Source organism: Nothoprocta perdicaria, unplaced genomic scaffold (assembly GCF_003342845.1).
Source record: "Nothoprocta perdicaria isolate Ctin4 unplaced genomic scaffold, notPer1 scaffold_12, whole genome shotgun sequence".
In the NCBI taxonomy this organism is placed as follows: domain Eukaryota; kingdom Metazoa; phylum Chordata; class Aves; order Tinamiformes; family Tinamidae; genus Nothoprocta; species Nothoprocta perdicaria.
The window spans coordinates 4,731,365-4,748,673 of NW_020454316.1; the positions used below are offsets into that span (position 1 = coordinate 4,731,365).

General features: G+C 54.2%; 2 protein-coding genes across 2 annotated transcripts; both read left to right on the plus strand.

Annotated features, from left to right (window-relative positions):
- Positions 1–345: 345 nt before the first annotated feature.
- PSMG3 (proteasome assembly chaperone 3) lies at positions 346–2,891 on the plus strand. Its single transcript, XM_026054120.1, has 2 exons — positions 346–613; positions 2,341–2,891. Exons 1-2 carry the CDS (start codon positions 401–403, stop codon positions 2,491–2,493), a joined length of 366 nt encoding a protein of 121 aa, XP_025909905.1. The 5' UTR covers positions 346–400; the 3' UTR covers positions 2,494–2,891.
- A 4,175-nt stretch (positions 2,892–7,066) lies between these two features.
- Positions 7,067–12,660, plus strand: TMEM184A (transmembrane protein 184A). The gene is made up of 8 exons (XM_026054092.1): positions 7,067–7,285; positions 7,895–8,060; positions 9,191–9,281; positions 9,369–9,444; positions 10,035–10,126; positions 10,572–10,741; positions 10,855–11,052; positions 11,556–12,660. Exons 1-8 carry the CDS (start codon positions 7,070–7,072, stop codon positions 11,804–11,806), a joined length of 1,260 nt encoding a protein of 419 aa, XP_025909877.1. The 5' UTR covers positions 7,067–7,069; the 3' UTR covers positions 11,807–12,660.
- The last annotated feature ends 4,649 nt before the right edge of the window (positions 12,661–17,309 follow it).

Below are 17,309 nucleotides of genomic sequence, written 5' to 3' on the forward strand. Positions count from 1 at the left end.
GGAGCGGCGCCGCTTCCCCCCGTCATGGCGCCGCTTCCCCCCGGCCGCCATGGCGGCGGAGGGAAGGAGGGAGGGGAAAGCGGCGGCGCTTCCGCCGCGCCGGGGCGGGCTCAGGGCGGGAAGGGGCAGCCGGGACCGGGGCCTGCTGGTGCCGGTGCCGGTTGTGGGGGGACGGGCGGGCGGTTGCGGGGCTGCAGCGGGGCAGCCGCGGCGGGGTCTCCGCCCGGGCGGTGCCGCCCTTGCGGCATCGCCAGCTCGCTCCCCCTTATCGCCCTAGATCAACCCCAGCGTCTCGGGGTGTTTTCTTGAAGAAACTCAGGGTTTTCCAGAGGGTTTTCCAGAAACCTCGGCGTTTCCCGCACACCCGGGCGTGTTCCCTCAGTGGCGCTTGCCCGGGGGGATGGCGGCGGTGGCGTCGCGGCAGCGCGCGGCCCTGGTGCGTGGCGTGCCCACGGACGTGGTGTGCACGGCCTTCTCCAACGCCGTCTTCGTCGTGGCCACGCAGTACGGCAAGATGGGCACCCTGGTCTACCTGGAGCCCGCGCGGGCGGCCGCCGGCGCTGGCCTCGGCCCCGCCGCGCTGGCCACCCGCGTGCTGCTGGGGCAGGACGAGGTAACCGCGCGCGGGACCCCTGCGCCCAGCCCATGCTGCCCCAAAAAAGGGGCCTTGCTCCCCAAAATGCACCTCTTCTGCTCCTTAACGTGAGCAGAGCTTAGCTAAGCGCAGTCCCTGCGGATCTGCGCCTCGTATCCCACAGGATGTGCGTGCCCGGCTGTGTTTGCAGGAGGCTGATAGGGCTCCTGTTGATTTAAGAGCAAACACGTGGCCTTTGGTACCTATTTTCGGGCTTCTCCTTTCCCAGCTCTTTCGCTCCCGGCCCCATCCCTTCCCCTTTCCCAGCTCTTTCGCTCCCTGCTCCGCCGTGCCAGCCCCGGGGTGCACCTCGCTTGCCCTCTCCCAAGTGTGCCCGCCAGCACCTGCCTGTGATAACGTTTAATTTGCTTTGCCTCCACAAAATAGGTTTTTTATCGACCATTTCGCAAGGCTGGAGAGAAGGCAAAAGAAAACATATTTTGCAAAGCGTCAACTAGTCGAGCATTAAACAAAAAGTTACAGAGCTGCAAGATTATAAGGTTTTCCATCAGGGCTGGAGCTGTCAAATATTACTTGTTAGCCTTAAATAGAAAAACTCTAGCAACACGAGTTCCTGGTGCTGTAGACAGCTTCTCTTTATGGAGCTCTCTTTCTTCAGTAATAGCCTTCCTGCTTTGGCTGTGGGATACTTTGCTTTCCCTGGTGTGATGTCTGCTAATTCAAAAAAAAAGCCCCAAAACTGCACTCTGCCCTGAACTGTTTATATGTGTTTTATTGGAAACAGGAAGTGCCTTTATTTACTTTGTTACACAGTATTTTATAATCATTTTAGCAAGTTATTCAATCTAAACCTTAGGAAAAGGCATTTTGCTAGTTTGCTAACTTCCTGCTTTTCATTTGGGCTGGTGCAAGTTCCAGCTCATGCTGGTAGCTAAAATCAAGCAAACTAATTCTTCAGGTAAGTATCTAAGAGAGTGAATGTGAATACAGCTGGACAAAGCTGTATGTTCTTATTAAAGAAACCTCATTAAGAAGATAATATCCATTTTCTTCCCTCCTTTAGCCTCATTTTTTTTTTCATTTTCATTATTCCATTAAAATCCAAAGCAAAATGGATTTTACACATGGTGTCCAAAGCCCGTGTATATAACACCATGCCAGGGTCTCTAAGAATTGATAAAATAAGGGTGTTTTTCTTTTCCAGAGTTTGTCAGCAGAGCATGCCCTGTTCAGCAATAAATTTTTAAGTGAGAATAGAACTTAGGGACTTCTTCATAAATCAGTTTATGGTGGTAATAGAAGTATTTGGATCCATAGCGTTTCATATAGCTTGATATTTGGCGGTGCCATTTGTGTGGGAGGATTAGCAGAAGCAAAAAAATCTCCTACTGGCTTTGCAAGTTTTCCAAACTGATGCAAAACTCCGCTCAAGTGCAGCTCCAGTTAAATTGGTTCAGGGTGGTGTGGGTGGCTACCACTCGTGGGCCCAAACTGTTCCATTTTAAGCTGTCTGAGAACGTGCTTTTCTAAAATGTCTTGTACCAGGGTTTGGCGTGGCTGACCAGCCAGGCGACGGGTCTGTTTCAAATCATCTTTAATGATTTGAGTGCTAGGACTGAATCCAGTACAGACAGGTTCTCAACCTACTTCATGAGCAAATCATGGCAGAACTTCTTGCTTGCTAACTAACATGGGCGAGTTCCCCCAAATCCCATGGTATATATCCATATATTCTTGCTTTTCAGCCCCTCGTCCACGTTTGCGCCAAAAATCTCGTGACGTTTGTGTCTCAAGAAGCTGGGAACAAACCTGTTCTTCTCGCCATGGCTTTAAAGGACAAGACCGTGGAAGGAATACAAGCTCTCCGGGAAGTGATCCGAAGTTGCCAAGTGTGGTGAAGTTGTGCCATCTGGATTCAAGGAAATGATCTTGAGGCCATGACTCATCACCACTCTTTTAAAAAGGACAAAAAAATGAAAATGATGGAATGTCTTTGTGCTGGTTTTGGATATACTGAGGAATTTCATGACTTTTTCTCTACTGTGTAGAACGTTTGGGGGGGGTTGTTATTGTGACAGGTTTGCAGTCCATAAAGACAGTGATTAGATGAGAACAATTGTCTCGACGTACAAGAGAAATTTTATTTTTATCACGTCAGGTGGGATGTGTATTTAGAAAACTGCACAGCGGTGCATCTGTGTGCTGATAAGTGCTGGATTCCAAACTCTGTAACTGCAAAACACTGTACTGCAAAGGGGAAACACCCAGAGCGAAGTCAATAAAAGGAGCACTGATGAATCCTGATGTTACCGTTTTTTTTGCTAGGCAAAAACCACTTCAGTTGAAATACAAGCCTCAGTCACAAATCAACAGCAACTACATAACAGGAAAGATTTGTGTTTTTTAGGGAAATGAGTCCTATATGACTGCTTTTATCCGTATGTCAGTGCCTTTCTAATGTGTTCTGAACCCACTCTCCAATTTCAGTCAGATTTTAAAGAGCGATGGTAATTACGCTGCACAAGTTTTGTGAAAGCTGATGTCAGGGTATAAGAGAAGAAACCAAATTAGTGGTAAAGAAAAAGACAAGAAAATCTTGGCTGTTTATTATTAGGTAGTACCAACCCATCAGAAAGTCAGCAACACCTGCACTCTCCAATGTACCCATCACAGGGATACAGGCAGGGAAGGACAGGGATCATCCAGGGATGTTTTTCCTGTGTCCATGGGATAAAAAAACACGTGTAGCCTGTGCAAAGTCCTGTAAGTTATTGCAGTGCTGCTTATCCCAACTTCTGTATGGGAAGCTTGTCTAGTTTTGCCTCTCGTAACAAGTAGCACGAGGTAGTAAATTCTGAGTAACTCATTAAACATTTTGTCACTTATGAACTTTGTGAGCAAACAGAGACCAGCCCCTGCATCTCTGTTCTGAGCAGCCTGTGCCATGTTTCGGACCTATTCCTAGCAGCAGGATTGAAAACACACACGTGCATGTCCCACAGAGACTCAGTTCCCCGGTACCTAAAAAGACCCCTGAGTGTGGAAGAGGGAAGACGATTCTTTTCTCTAAAGGCAGGTTTATTTACATTATTTAAAGCATTACAAGAAATGAAACTTTTTTTTTCAAGCAGCTCAAAAAACCTGCAGGCTTGCAGCTGCCCTTCGCAAGAAATTTTGTCTAAAAATAATTTTCCAAATTGTGCTTCCAAGAATCAAAGTTTCGCATCTGTCAGAACTCCAAATTTTCCTCTTTTTTTTAAACTCTTTCACACTTTTTTTTTTTTTTTTTTTGGTCTAGGAGGGCTGGAGGAGGCACATCGAACCTGTTAATGTTGATCCTGGTTTGCTGGTAGGGATTCTTTCCCGACACAAAATGAAAAGCGTTTCCCCGGTTCCCGGTGCTTTGCGCTGCCCGCAGCTTGCAGCAGTCACAGGTTAAGTGGAAAACGGGGTATCAGCCCCGCGGGGTCACTGTACACACGGCTGTATCCGGAGCACCGGGCGCCTTTCTGCTGTCGAGGCGGCCGGTGTCACCGCTGTCACTTCCTGGCCGCCCGTGTCACCGGATCCGCAGGTGGGAAGGGACGCGGAGCTCTGCCCCATGCCGCGCTCCGCGGCCGGCTCCCCTCGCTGCGGACAATGACAGCAGCGCTCAGGGCCTCCGCGCTAGACCTGCCCCGAGAAACGGGCACGCGTGTGAGCCTGGCCGCTCGCACCACCTGATTTGAGCCGTCGTTCCCCTCCCGCGGGCAGCGCCAATTTGTGGTGCCGATCGCAAGGGAGCCTTTAGCCGCCCGGGAGCGCTACCCAGGGGCTGGCGGCGCCGCGGCCTTCGAGCCGCGTTCGCTTTCCGGGTGCGGGTGCCAAGCGCGGCCGACTGGAAAGGTAGGTTTGGAAAGGTAGGTTTGGTGGCTTTTCCGGCCTGCACAGCGCTCCCGGCCTCCGCAGAGCCCGGGGGCGGCCGGCATGGGAGAGGGAAGGTGCCGGAGGAGGAGTCTCCGCGGGGGATGCGGAGGCAGGTGCCGAGCGCAGCCGGGAGGTGCCCGGGGAGAGCGCGGATTGCCCGGCCAGCCGGCAGCCCCACGCAGCCCAAAGGCACTTTGGGGAGGACTTGGTGCTGCTCTGCCTCTCGGTTTTCCAGGTCTGTGCTGCGGGCTGGGCGCGGGGAGGCTGTCACAAGTAATTGCCCTGTGGCTGGCCTTATCGGGCAGCAATCGGGAGGAGAGGGCTCTGACCTGCACCCCCAGTGCCCTTCCCAGCCCCGGGAGCCTGGTCACCGTGTCCCTGCACAGCGAGGCAGCAAAATCTCCCATTGCCGAGTGCAGTTTCTCCCCTTCTTGGGTGCAATTCCTCCCCTTGCTGGGTGCAATCTCTCCCGCTTGCCAAGTGCAAGCCTGGCTCCGGGTGGCACAGGGCAAGCATCGCCACTGGAAGACACCGTGGGTGACTTGAGGCGCTTGTGATTTCCTCCTGCCTTTGCAAGGAGCCCTGGGGACAGGCTGCAGGGAGGCGATGGGGCCCAGGAGTGCAGGCGGGCCACGCTCTGCTCTGGCAGCCTGCCCGCTATGGGGAATCCCTGAAAGGAAGTGAAAAAATCCTGTTTGCTGGTGGCCTTTCTAAGCAAAGGTGTCACCGCTGCAGTTTTGCATTTTGGGGCTCATTCAGCATCTCTGGTGTCCCGCAAGCTGCACTGGCTCCGCTGCTGCAAGGTGTCTTTAAGCAGCCAAGCTGGAGCAGCCGTGCGGTCCCGCCGAGGCGCTGGGTTTTATCGCTAATATTATTCCCCTCTGCTTTTGTTTGGGAAGCAAATGGGCCTTGGGCTGCATTGAATTGCCCGGTTACCTTGCAGAGCTGGGATCTAATTACCTCAGGAGCCGGGAGCCCTGGCTCCTGGTGGCACCGAGCCTGGTGTTTTTAATGACTTGCTCGGCACGCTGAGAGCCTCGCGGTGACGGAAAGGCTGCCAGGACTCGCGCCTGGTGCCAGGGCAGTCGTGTCCTGGGAGCTGCACACATGCCCGGGATGCAAACAGGATTAGAGTCTTGCATTTAGCATGGAGCATGTCCCCTCCATCATAAAACTTGGATGGATCTGTGCATTTTCAGTGCTTTTCCCACTTTCCGTGTGGAAAGGGGCAGCCTCATGGTGAGGAAGGTGCCACGGCTTCGTCCCCATGCTATCTCGGCCTCCGGTTAATGTTTACACGGCAGGTCCCACGCCATACCCATCTGTCCAAAGAGCAGCCGTGTGCAGATATCCCACTTCCGTGTGCCGGGGGAAAGGCCCCGAAACCCCACAGGCGTCTGTGGCACCAAGGAAAAACCCTCTGCCTCGGTAATCCCACCGGCACCCGCCGTGGATCTTCCTTCCGCACCAGCATCTCCCCTTGCAGGCAGCTCCCAGGCGGGCAGTGGGCGCAAGGGGGGTGATTTTAGGCCAGTGGATTCTATGCCAGGTAGTCCACTCACCAGGTAGGGTTGGGAGAGGGCGGGAGATAATCTGGATGTGGAGCCCCTGCTCTGGGTCCCTTTCCTGTGCGCAGCTGCATGGAGGTCGTTCCCAGTCGCTCTTATCAGCTGAAATATTCCTCCTCCTCATGCCAGGCCAAGCTTACAGTTTTTTCTCCGGGCGATAGTTACCCGGTAGCTAAAATCTTTGTTTATTAACAGTGCCCTGAGCAGCATCTGTTTTATTAGAGAACCGGCTGCAGGGTTTATTAAAAATAAAAATAGTGTTGCTATATTACGAGGGGAAAAAAAAAAAAAAACCAGCTTTCCGTAGATTAGCTGAGAGGCCGGACAGGGCAGTTTGTGCCGCTCTTGGCCTTGGGAGAGGAGGTGGCTCCATAAAGGAGAATGCGGCACCGCAGCGGCCGGGGCTGCGTGACGCTGGGGCTGCTGGTGGTCCCCAACTCCCCCACGCGCCCCAAACGGCCGGTATTTGCCTGCTGGCTACGGCCTCTCTGGTGTCTGCTGCCACAGACAGATGGACCACAGAGGCAGCCCAGATGTGGGGGCCACCAGGGTGCTGGTGTCCCCGGGCTCCCTGTGAGATGGGACCTGTTCACCCGCTTGCTGCAGGGTCCCTGTGGTGACAGTGGCCACCCGAGGGCTCAGTGATGAGGGGCTAGCTTCCATCGTGGATAAAGGGTGACTTCTATCCTGTAAATCCCCATTTTTTGGTGGTTCGGAGCCGCAAGTAGGAACTCAGAGGTGCACGAGTGTGGGTAGACTTCCCTGGAGCCACGCAGAAGGCGAAAGGCCAGGGAGCCCAGGAGTTTTGGGAGACACATGGACCACATGCAGCTTGTGGGAGAAAAGAAGTTCTGTTCTCAAAGGAAGGTGGAATTTTCTCCCTGGGAGAAGCAGTCCCAGCTGTGGGGAACAGCTGGCACCCTGCAAAAGGCCTGGGGAGGAGAAAACGGGTAGGAATATCGGCACCGCAGCGCCGTGGCACTCACCTTTGCTCCCGCAGATGAGTAACGGCACCCGCGCGCTGCCCTCTCCCGCGGCACCCGGCACAGCGCCCGGGCTGGCCGCGACGCCCGACCCCGCGGCCCTCGCCGGCCCCGCGCTCGCCGCTGCCCACAACGGCTCCCAGGGCAGCGGGCAGCTCTTCCTGAGCACCGTCACGGCACAGGTCGTCTCCGGCTTCTTTGTGTGGTCGGCGCTGATCCTCACCTTCCACCAGGTACCGGCAGTGCTTGGATTAATGCTGAGGTAGAACCTATTGGTCACCTCTAGGCTTGTTCAGCTGCTCTTGTCCCTCCATCAGCCCTCGATAGATATTTCCCCATGCTGGCACTAGTGCCCTAGTCCCCATGTTGGCACTAGTACCCTAGTGCTGCTGGCTGCAGCCAGGGCAGTGCTGGGCTGGTTGGAGCCGGGATGCAGCCGGGATGGAGTCAGAGCCTCAGCATGGCCGGGAGGCCAGTGATGAGCATGAAGCTCTGCCAGGTTTGTCCCCATGGTGAGGTGCTGGATGTCTGCACCTCTGGACACCCTCTGTGTATTGCCCCAAAATGACATGCTAGAAGGTGTGTTTTGGGTGTCCTTGTGGTCCCACATTGCTGAACTCAGTGGGATGGTGCTGGAGTAGCGTGGGCACCTCTGAGGGCCAAATTCAGCGTGGACCCCCATGGTGGCCACTTTGAGTGTCTTGCTCCAGAGAGAGGTGTGGGGTGGAAAGGAGGGAGCTGGAGGAAGGCAGTGCCGGAGGAGCCTCCTGCAGCACTGAGGCCGAGGGCAGGGTTTACCTCCTCCTTGGGCTACACACTGGACAATCTGCGCTTCTTTGCAGATCTATATGCACCTGAGGAACTACACCGTCCCCAAGGAGCAGCGCTACATCATCCGCATCCTCTTCATCGTGCCCGTCTATGCTTTCGACTCCTGGCTCAGCCTTCTCCTCCTTGGGAGCCACCAGTACTACGTGTACTTCGACTCTGTGCGCGACTGCTATGAAGGTGAGTGTGGTGCAAAGGCTAGCGGCAGAGCAGGGCTGCTCTCCTTGGTGCTCCACCTGCATCCCTGGAGCACCTGGGCATTGCACCAAGTCATAAATCTTCACATCTCTCACATCTTCCTTGTGGAGGCTTTACCCTATCTTGCTCTTCAGAAGCATGTCCGACCGCATGGGTGACCTGCAAGAACATCCTCCCCAAAGTCACAGTCCTGCCCAAATGTTCTTTTTTTACCACACAAAACTGAGTATCTAGTGGCATTTGGGACAGGGAGGGAAGTGGCCCAAGGACAAACACAATCTGGTGTTTCTCAGCCACCCGTCAGGCTCAAGGGAGCACAATGTCTGCTTCCGCTCCACTGGAAAGGGTTTTTCTGGCTACCTTTGAGGTAGAAAAACCTAAAGCAGAAGACAGAGCTGTCCGGGGTGCATAGCTTTACCTGGGAAATTGGGAGATCTGGGATGCTTTGAGGTGCAGAGGAAGCTTGTGAGAGTTGCTGGTCTTCGACCGTGCTGCCCTTCTGCTGGGGAAGGCACGTGTACTATGTTGGGTTTGGAGCAAAGGAGTATGAAAAATAAGAGATGGGGATCTAAGAAAACTCTATTGCGGTCACTGAACTCACAAACTATGGAGGGCATCCCAGAACGAATTTCTTGCCTCTTAAGACCAAATAATCTGCTTTCTTCTGGGCAGTAGCTGCTCAAGCTGCCCTTTGGTGTTCCTGAGATCCTTCCACAAAGGTTGTCTCTGGCCAGTGCGTTTCTGCCCTGTGTTGTGTAGCTGTGCATGAGGAGCGGCTCTGCTTGGAGCTCCAGCTGCAAGCACGAAGGGTCTGTGCACGCAGGGCAGTTCTGTTAGGTCTGCAACACAGAGCACATGGGAACATGAGTACAGCTCCGCTTGGAATCATCTGCTGTGCTGAGCAGGTGCTGCAGATTTGCCTTGCGATTCCCCTCGCTGGGCTCCCACCCACGTGGAAACCCTGACCAGTGTCCCAAGTGCTCAAACTCTGCCTGGATGTTGTGCTGGGAGCGGGTGAGAAAACGCCTGAGCAGAAAGGATGGGCAATGTAATGTAATAGTCCCCTGGTTCTCCATCAGCCCTGCTGATCCCGTGTATCCTTGCCCTGCCAGCTTTCGTGATTTATAGTTTCCTGAGCCTGTGCTTCGAGTACCTTGGCGGCGAGAGCACCATCATGACAGAGATCCGAGGGAAGCCCATAGCGTAAGTCACGCTGTGCACAGAGTTCCCTGGCCCTCCACCCGCTCTCCCCATCAGCCCCCACGGCTTCTCCTTGGTCTTTCCTTCCAGGTCCAGCTGCCTCTACGGGACGTGCTGCCTGCAGGGCATGTCCTACTCCATTGGATTCCTGCGCTTCTGCAAGCAGGTGAGTACGTGGCAGGGAGCCCGATGGGGTGGGTGGCCACCTCCGGGTGACTCCCTTCCCCGGGGCCTCCCCAAGGGGCTGCTGCTGCCCAGCTCTTTGGAGATGCTCATTTTTTCCCTGCGAGGGAGGCAGCTCCCCCAGCACGGCGGGTGCCCGGCCAGCTGCAGGGCGCCGCGCTCGCTGTCCCTGCCTCTGACTCACTGCTGAGTCAGGGACCCTCCCACTGCAGAGCAGAGAGATTTTATCTCAGGCCAGGCCCAGGTTAGCCCCAACAGCTTTCTAGCTCCCCAGGGCTGCAAGCTGAGTCCTGGCACTGCTGCATCCTCGGGCCACCAGCTCTCGCCCCTGCAAATGAGATCTTTTTGGCAGCTCTGGGACATAGCCCTGCGTCTTTGCTGCAGGGCGGCACACTGAAGCTGAATCATATTCCATGCTGTGTGTAGTGCTGGTCACTCCTGTGCACTCAGTCAAAGCAGCCTTTCTGTCCGGGTAGTAAAGAGGTTGGCTGGTGGGTGGGCAGCAAGCTCTGCTTCCAGCCATCAGGACATCCCCCTGCCCGGGGCTGAACCGTGTCTCTCTCTTCCACACAGGCTACACTGCAGTTCTGCATCGTGAAACCCCTCATGGCCATCATCACCATCATCCTGCAGGCGTTTGGGAAGTACCACGATGGGGACTTCAAGTGAGAAGGCTGGGCCAGGGTGGCAGGGAGGAGGATGCTCACCTCCCATGGGTGTAGGGACGGGTGGGTCCTTGCTGCATGCCCAAAGACAGACACCCCCCTCTGCAAGAACGTCCCTGGGCTGTGCCCTCCCTCCAGCTCCTGGAATGAAGCCATGTGCTTCCCAGAAATCCCTGTCCTTGGTGTGGCATCTGACCTCCTGGTGGCTGTGAGAGCCCCAAAAGCCACGAGGGCCCTTTCCCCAGCTCCCACCTTGCAGCGCAGCCCAGCTCTGTGCAGCTGCCAACCTTGAGATGCCACCGCCAAGTGTGACTGGGTGTCTGTGCCTCTCGCAGGAGCTACAGCTTCTCCTGCCACTTCCCGCTTCTTCCCTCCTCAACTTGCAATGACTTTGTAGCTTGTTGTACTCACTGTACAGTCCAGGACAGCATCACTCTCTTTGCAGTGTCCACAGTGGCTACCTCTACATCACCATCATCTACAACTTCTCCGTCAGCCTGGCGCTTTATGCCCTCTTCCTCTTCTACTTTGCCACCATGGATCTCCTGCGACCCTTCAAGCCAGTGCTCAAGTTCATCACCATCAAGGCGGTCATCTTCCTCTCCTTCTGGCAAGGTGGGTCCCTGCCATGGGCGTCCAGCACTTCTCCTCTCATAGCACTACACTGGTTGGGATCTGCAACCCAGGGGTGCATGAGCAGAGCTGATCCTTCTCCTCTCTCCTCACAGGGACATTGCTGGCAATCCTGGAGAAATGTGGCGTGATCCCTGAAGTCCAGATTATTGATGGGAAGGAAGTAGGAGCTGGGACAGTGTCTGCTGGCTACCAGAACTTCATCATTTGTATTGAGATGTTTTTTGCCTCCATTGCTCTGCGCTATGCATTTACATGCCAGGTGTATATAGAGAAGAAAGAAAATTCAACAGGTAACTCTTCCTCTTTTCCTTCTTTCCCTGGTGAATAAGGAAGGAAGAGAATCCTCTCACAGCATGGAAGAAAACACTAGAGGAATTTCTTTCTCTTGCACTCCACAAAATTCCTCTCCTTCTCATGTTGTATCCATGAGACACAGTGAGTGGTTAAGAATAGGGAGAGATCAGAAATAGGGCAATTTTGGTACATGCTGCTGGAAAGGGTCCATCCTCTTAAATACTACTTGGAAACATAGAATTGGGGTGGCCTTCCTTGCCACCTCTGTCCTGTAGAGAGACATGGCCCTTGATGGGGGCTGTGATCTCCAGTTTCTAAGGAAACCAGGTTAAAAATGTTCCTTGAGTCCAAAGGCTTGGAGTGCTCAGGCTTTTGCTTGCTCTTCTCTGACCACGTCCTCGGGCTTGAGCGGTGGGTTCAAGCCATGTCTTTGTCCCTGTGGCCGGAGAGCCGTGTCTGCTGTCTCATCACTGTCCCTTCTGCTTTCCCTGTTTTCCAGCAAACCTTGCCCCAATGCAAAGCATCTCGAGCGGGCTGAAGGAGACCATGAGCCCCCAGGACATCGTGCAGGATGCGATCCACAACTTCTCGCCCACGTACCAGCAGTACACCCAGCAGTCGATGCAAGACGCGGAGCACAAAGCGCCCAGGGAAAACGGGCACGTGGTGACCAAGGCAGAGGGACTGAGTGGCAGAAAGAGCAAAAACATTGAGAAAAGAGTGCTGATCCTGTCAGACGAGGAACTGTAGGAGACCCCAGAGGGGATAGCAACACAGGAGAGGCTTAAAGCCATGCGAACGGGAACTGTCTCAAGGCTGGAACAACCTGGTCTAATCAGAGCACAAAGAGGGTAAAAGAGGTAGGCCAGGGTAGCTTATTAATTGCCTTAAAAAGCCGATCTCTTCAAGTGAAGAGGGAAAAGTTCAACCACATAGTGCCAGCTTCTACTGCCCCACCTCTACTGGTATCAGAGATGGGACTGTCTTTGCTCCACGTCTTCGCCTGTGTTTTGCCTGCCCCACTGCCACTCTCATGCATGTGTCCACGCTCTGGGAATGCTGAACACGGCTCCTGGGTACCCTGTAAGTGCTGTAAGACGGACACACTGCCCTCACCCTCCTCTTGTCTACAAAGGGTGCTGAGACCTGAGAGAAATGCTTTTCTCAGCACAGTTCCGCTCTAGTTTCTCTTGATTTCAGTAGAAATGATCTCTAAGGACCTTGTGGAGAAAAACAGACCAGCAAGGTGACTTCACTTCACCTCAAAACCCAGTAACATTTTAAAGATGTTTTTCCTTACTTTCATATACTCCCCCCATCCCATTCCCTCAGACAAGTCTGAGGAGTTGTGCAGAAGACACAACTTGTCTTGTTGGAAGAGGTGATCATCCTCTCCTCTCTCCTGATGGGGATGCAGCTGCCTGAAATAGCGATTCCCCTGGGGAGGGATGGTAGGACCATGCTCGGGGCTAGAGCAAGGTCTCGCAGCTGCATTTGAGAGCTGTTGGTGACAGAACCTCTCTTGTTTATGTCTCAACTGACTATCTCCAAAGCGATCTGAAGTTAAAAGGGATTCCAGTTTCCTTATCGGAGCAGTTATTAGGGAAGGAGACTGTGACTGGTGCTGGTAGGAATGTACTTGCTGGAAACAGTCTGTTCTTCCTAACCCCTTTTTATTTATCCCCACATTCAGAAAACAAACGTTATAGCTAGATGCATCCCAGTCACGCATCTGGGGCCGAGCATCAGAAGAATTAGTTCTTGTCGAGTCAGAACCGCGTGAGCTGGTAGCACCGGGGCTGCACGTGAGCCGCTGCTTGGCACTTCTTTGCACCTGCAACCCAGAGGATTTGCTGGCGTCCGTGGGGACAGACGTGGCCGCGGCCACCGCCGCTCGGGGCAGCGCGGCTTGCAGAAGCGGCACGCGGTCACGAAGGGCGGCGTGGATTTCCCCCCGCACCGAACGGTGGTGAGGAGCACACATGCTGCGGAACTTCCTCCGCATGGGGTTTTCTTTTCTTCCTCGAGCTAGACTAAAACCTAAAGCTGCTAATCGGATGATTTCTGGGAACTCAAGTGGGAACTGGCTAGAGTACGGCGGGAGGGTGGGTGAAGCTGGGGACTGGACGGACAAGGGCACGTCGACAGCCCCAGATTTGCAATCATGCGGCAAGCAAGCCGAGGGGTAGGGCTTATAGCCATTTTACGCTCAACTCCTACCGTTTTGCTTTGTTCTTGAGCTGAAAAGAGTAAACTGCAACCTCAAATTATTTTATTTATGTTTTTTTTCTAATAAAAAGCAGTTTCTACTTTGGACTGAACAAGTGTTTTTTGCTTTCTTAGCTCAGAGAGCAAAGCCCATAATCTGCCTATTTCTGCTCTTACACTCAATATCCTCCCTGCCTCTTGATGCTGGGGCAGCAGAAATATCTGCACAGGCAGCACCTGCACATCTCGGTATTCCCAAGGTTTTTTGTGTTCCTCTTTCTCTCTCCTTCCCCTCCTCGTGTTGTGCCTGACTCCCTCCCAAGCCGTGGATGCAGCAGCTCAGAGCTGAATTCCCTTTAGCCAGGCTGAGCACAGATTACAACAGCAATGACACCAAGTCTATTTATTATTATCGGAGAAATCTTATAACGCCGGAAGACTGGGATCAACAACACAGGCAGGCGGTAGCTAAGCCAGTCCTACCAGTCCCTCTGCTCTCAAGAGCTCATACCTGCTCAGCCAGAGCGCTGTCACATTTTCTGCGAGCAGGCCTATAAACAAGTGTCACACACCCTGTAAATGCAGGCGCCGGGAGCAGGACCCTCCTGCCTGTGACCTGCAGCTCGGGGCCGAGGCTGCTTGGATTTATAAGGCAGCCAGCTAGAAAGCAGCAAAGGCCCTGAGCTGAACGTCTTGGTCTCCTCGGCGTGAGGACAGCCCGCCAAGGTGACAGGAGCACATCTGCCGTCGCGCTCGCCGCCGCCAACATAAGGACTTGCACAAGAGCGCGGCGAGAAGCGCAGTCGTACTTCATTGCACAAATGATCGACTCCGGGGCGTAATGGGCTGCATTCATTGCTCTCGCCAGCAGGTGCAATTCCCACAGCAGACAATAACCGTTGCCTATTTATGTCAAGCCCTGATTACTGTGTTATATGTAAAACAGGTCTTCCTCAGAAGCACAACAAGAGGAAAATAAAAGATCAGCTGTGGCTCGTGCAAGCTGGCAGTGTGCTAGTGCCCTGAAGGAGTTGTGCTGGGCTGGACCCCATAGCCCCCATAGCAGCGGAGGGCAGAGCATCCTTGTCCAGCCGGCGTGAGCTCGGCCACCTCGTTGGTCTCATCCTGGCAGAGGTAAGAGCTGGCAAAGCAGCCTGGGCACCGTCACCGCATCCACATCATCACACTGTCGAAATGCATCCACAGACAACAGAAATACCTACAGTGTCAGGCTGAGCATCTCTCCCAGCAGATAGGTGAGATGTGTGCTCTTCCGCTCAAAAGCTTCTCTCTTTTTAGCAAAAACACAGCAAAAGCTGGAGGTAACGCACCGCAGGTGACCTACACACATGCCCGCCCCTGTGCACGGCACCGCAGCAGCGGGCAGCTTTGGAGGAAGAGGCTTGTCCCGCTGCGGGCAGCAGGCTCCAGTGGTCAGCACACTCCTCTTAGCACACTCGTCTTCCCGCATTCGCTCATCCCCTGGTTTTCCCTGCGGGCAGGGCTGTGGCTGCGGGCACTTCCCAGCCCGTCCTGGGAAGGGCAGCTTGGCAGCTCTGCCAGGGGCCGTGTCCTCGTGGGCCACATCCTGTCTTGGTGCCCATAACAGCTCGTCCTGAGCACATTTCATACGTGCTTGGGCACAGGGGAAGGCGGCCAGGGCTGCCCCAGCAAATCCGGTGTTTTCACACACCTACGAGTGGGAGCTGGGATGCAGCAGCACTGCCGGGCTTGGGGTGTTGGGTAGCCACCCACAAGCTCCCGTGTTTCTTGGTGGGGAGCAGCTACGAGACCTGCAGCGTGCGCAGGATTCCTGCTCTCTCAGGGCTCTTCCTAGCCCAGCAACGGGATTCTTCCCTCTCCGAAGCATGGTGAAAGAGACTTTTCCTTTCCCTGATGAACTTGGGCTGATCGCTCAAGCCCTTCTCCTGAGCTAATGCTGCCCTGTCCTACTGAGGGTCACAACTGTCTCACGTCCCCTCTCCGCAGCCACTGGCTCCTCGCTGCCTTTTCTCATTTTCAGGAACAGGCTAAGCACAAGTGACTGCAAGGAAACCCCAGGGCTTCCAGAAGCTTCCAAGGCTGCTGTGGTGGTGCAGGCCCCCCCAGCCCCGCTTCTGGCACCCACCAGCCATCAAAGACCTGCTTCTACATTCACCAGCTCTATCCCACTTCTCTGCACAGAAGCAAAATTACATGAAGACAAACTCAGGCTTTGGCTAATGCCTTCGTCTCCAAGATCCTGAGCCCAATATCGTTCCAGTGTTTTTTTTCCCCTCCCCATCACCTATCTCCCAAACCAAGAGGCTGCTCAGAAAGGGGATTAAGGATAACTCTGCTCGTAGACTCTCTCTGGCACACAGTGCCATCACTCTACCAGGCCCAGAGAAACAAATAGGGAGAAACAGAAATATTAATTGAAGGAGTTCAAGCAGTTTATTCACAAGCAGTTGTATAGGGAAGGAGTATCTCACAGCCCCAAAGAGGGGCTCGTTTCCCTCACACACTGCGTCCTCCCAGCACGAAGTCTTCAGGGCAGGAACAGCATCGGCAGAGCAGCTCTCGGCCCCACGAATGCGTGTGGGCACCTGCCGACCTCCTAGGCCCTGCTTGCTCCCAGGCAGCCGCTCTAGCAGCACCTCACGCTTACACATTGTGCTGTGGGTCAGAGCAACAGAGACACATGGTCCACATAGGAGATCTGTTGCAGGAGCAGCTCGAACAAGAGGCAGTAATTGAGCACCCTCCAAGCACACCAAGAGGCTCCTGGACGGGGCGGCCCAGCCGCTTCCCCAGCCCTGCGCCGGCGACACAGGGCCCTAGGCCCGGCCTCCCGCCCAAAAACCCATCCTCGTGGGCAGCTCTAACACTGCACAGGCCACGGCAGACAACACAGCGAGGAAAACATCCCCGTGAAGATCAATGCAAGCTCCCAAACGCTGACCATACACCAGGGCAAGTCTGAAACCAGAAAATGCTTTATTGGAAAGGTACAAAAAAACCAGTCACTGCAGCTAAATTTACAGCAATAAATTACGTTGTGGCTGTCAAGAGAAAATAATGGACACATACACAGGGCTATTCGCCTTACAAACAGGAATCCACATTGCTTGGTATATCAATAATTTATTTTATAATAAAAAAGCAGCACAAAAATAAATATTGAAATGAAATTACTGAGTAACCACAGAGGATAGAATGAGCTGGTGATAAAAAAACAACTTTAAACAGAAGATCTCTATCATTAAAAAAATGAAAGCAAGTATTCACCATCTACGGAAACACCCCAGCAGACTGAAATACAGACGAAGGAAAACAAATCCACATTACAAAAGTTTTTCGTTTTTGTTTTGTTTTTAAATAAAAACAATCATGACAATGAAGTTTAAATGATTTGAGAGAGAAAAAAATAAAACAGAATAAAATAAAACAAAATAAAAATGCCTTTTCCTCCTCCTGGGGTCGGGGTGTCCGGCAGCCTGGCGGCTCCCTCGAGGCGACGAGCAGCCGGGACAGCCGCTCCATCCGCACCAGCTCCTTCCTGCCCTCGCCAGCGGCCCCGCGGTGTCACACAGGCCTCTCCGGTGGCACTTTACAGCCTCTTCGGGCGGACGGAAGAGCTGGGCGAGGGCGGAGGTGCCAGCCTGCTTCAAAGGGACCTAGAGCTGCCCTAGAGGGAAGGGTTCCCCGCTGCCCATGGAGGGCACGGCCAACGTATCCGTAAGGACGGAGATGTCCCTCCTGCTGCCACCGCTTGGGGCCACCTCCAGCTTGCCACCCCACGCGCGGTTCCATCACCCTGAGGATGGGGAGCGACCAAAGAAACGCCAGGCCCCAGGGGAGAGTTTTCCAGAGCTCCTACCCCACACGGGGGCAGGGGGACAATATTTAGAGGGGGGAGACGGGAGTCCCGGCACCCAAACTACTGCAGCGGGAGCGGAGCGAGAGGCGTCCGCGCGCTCCTCCCTGGCCTGCCCCGGTCCGGCGGCAGCCCCGGCGCCCTGCGCGGCACCCGCCCTGGCTCTCACACTCCCAAGAACAGGAC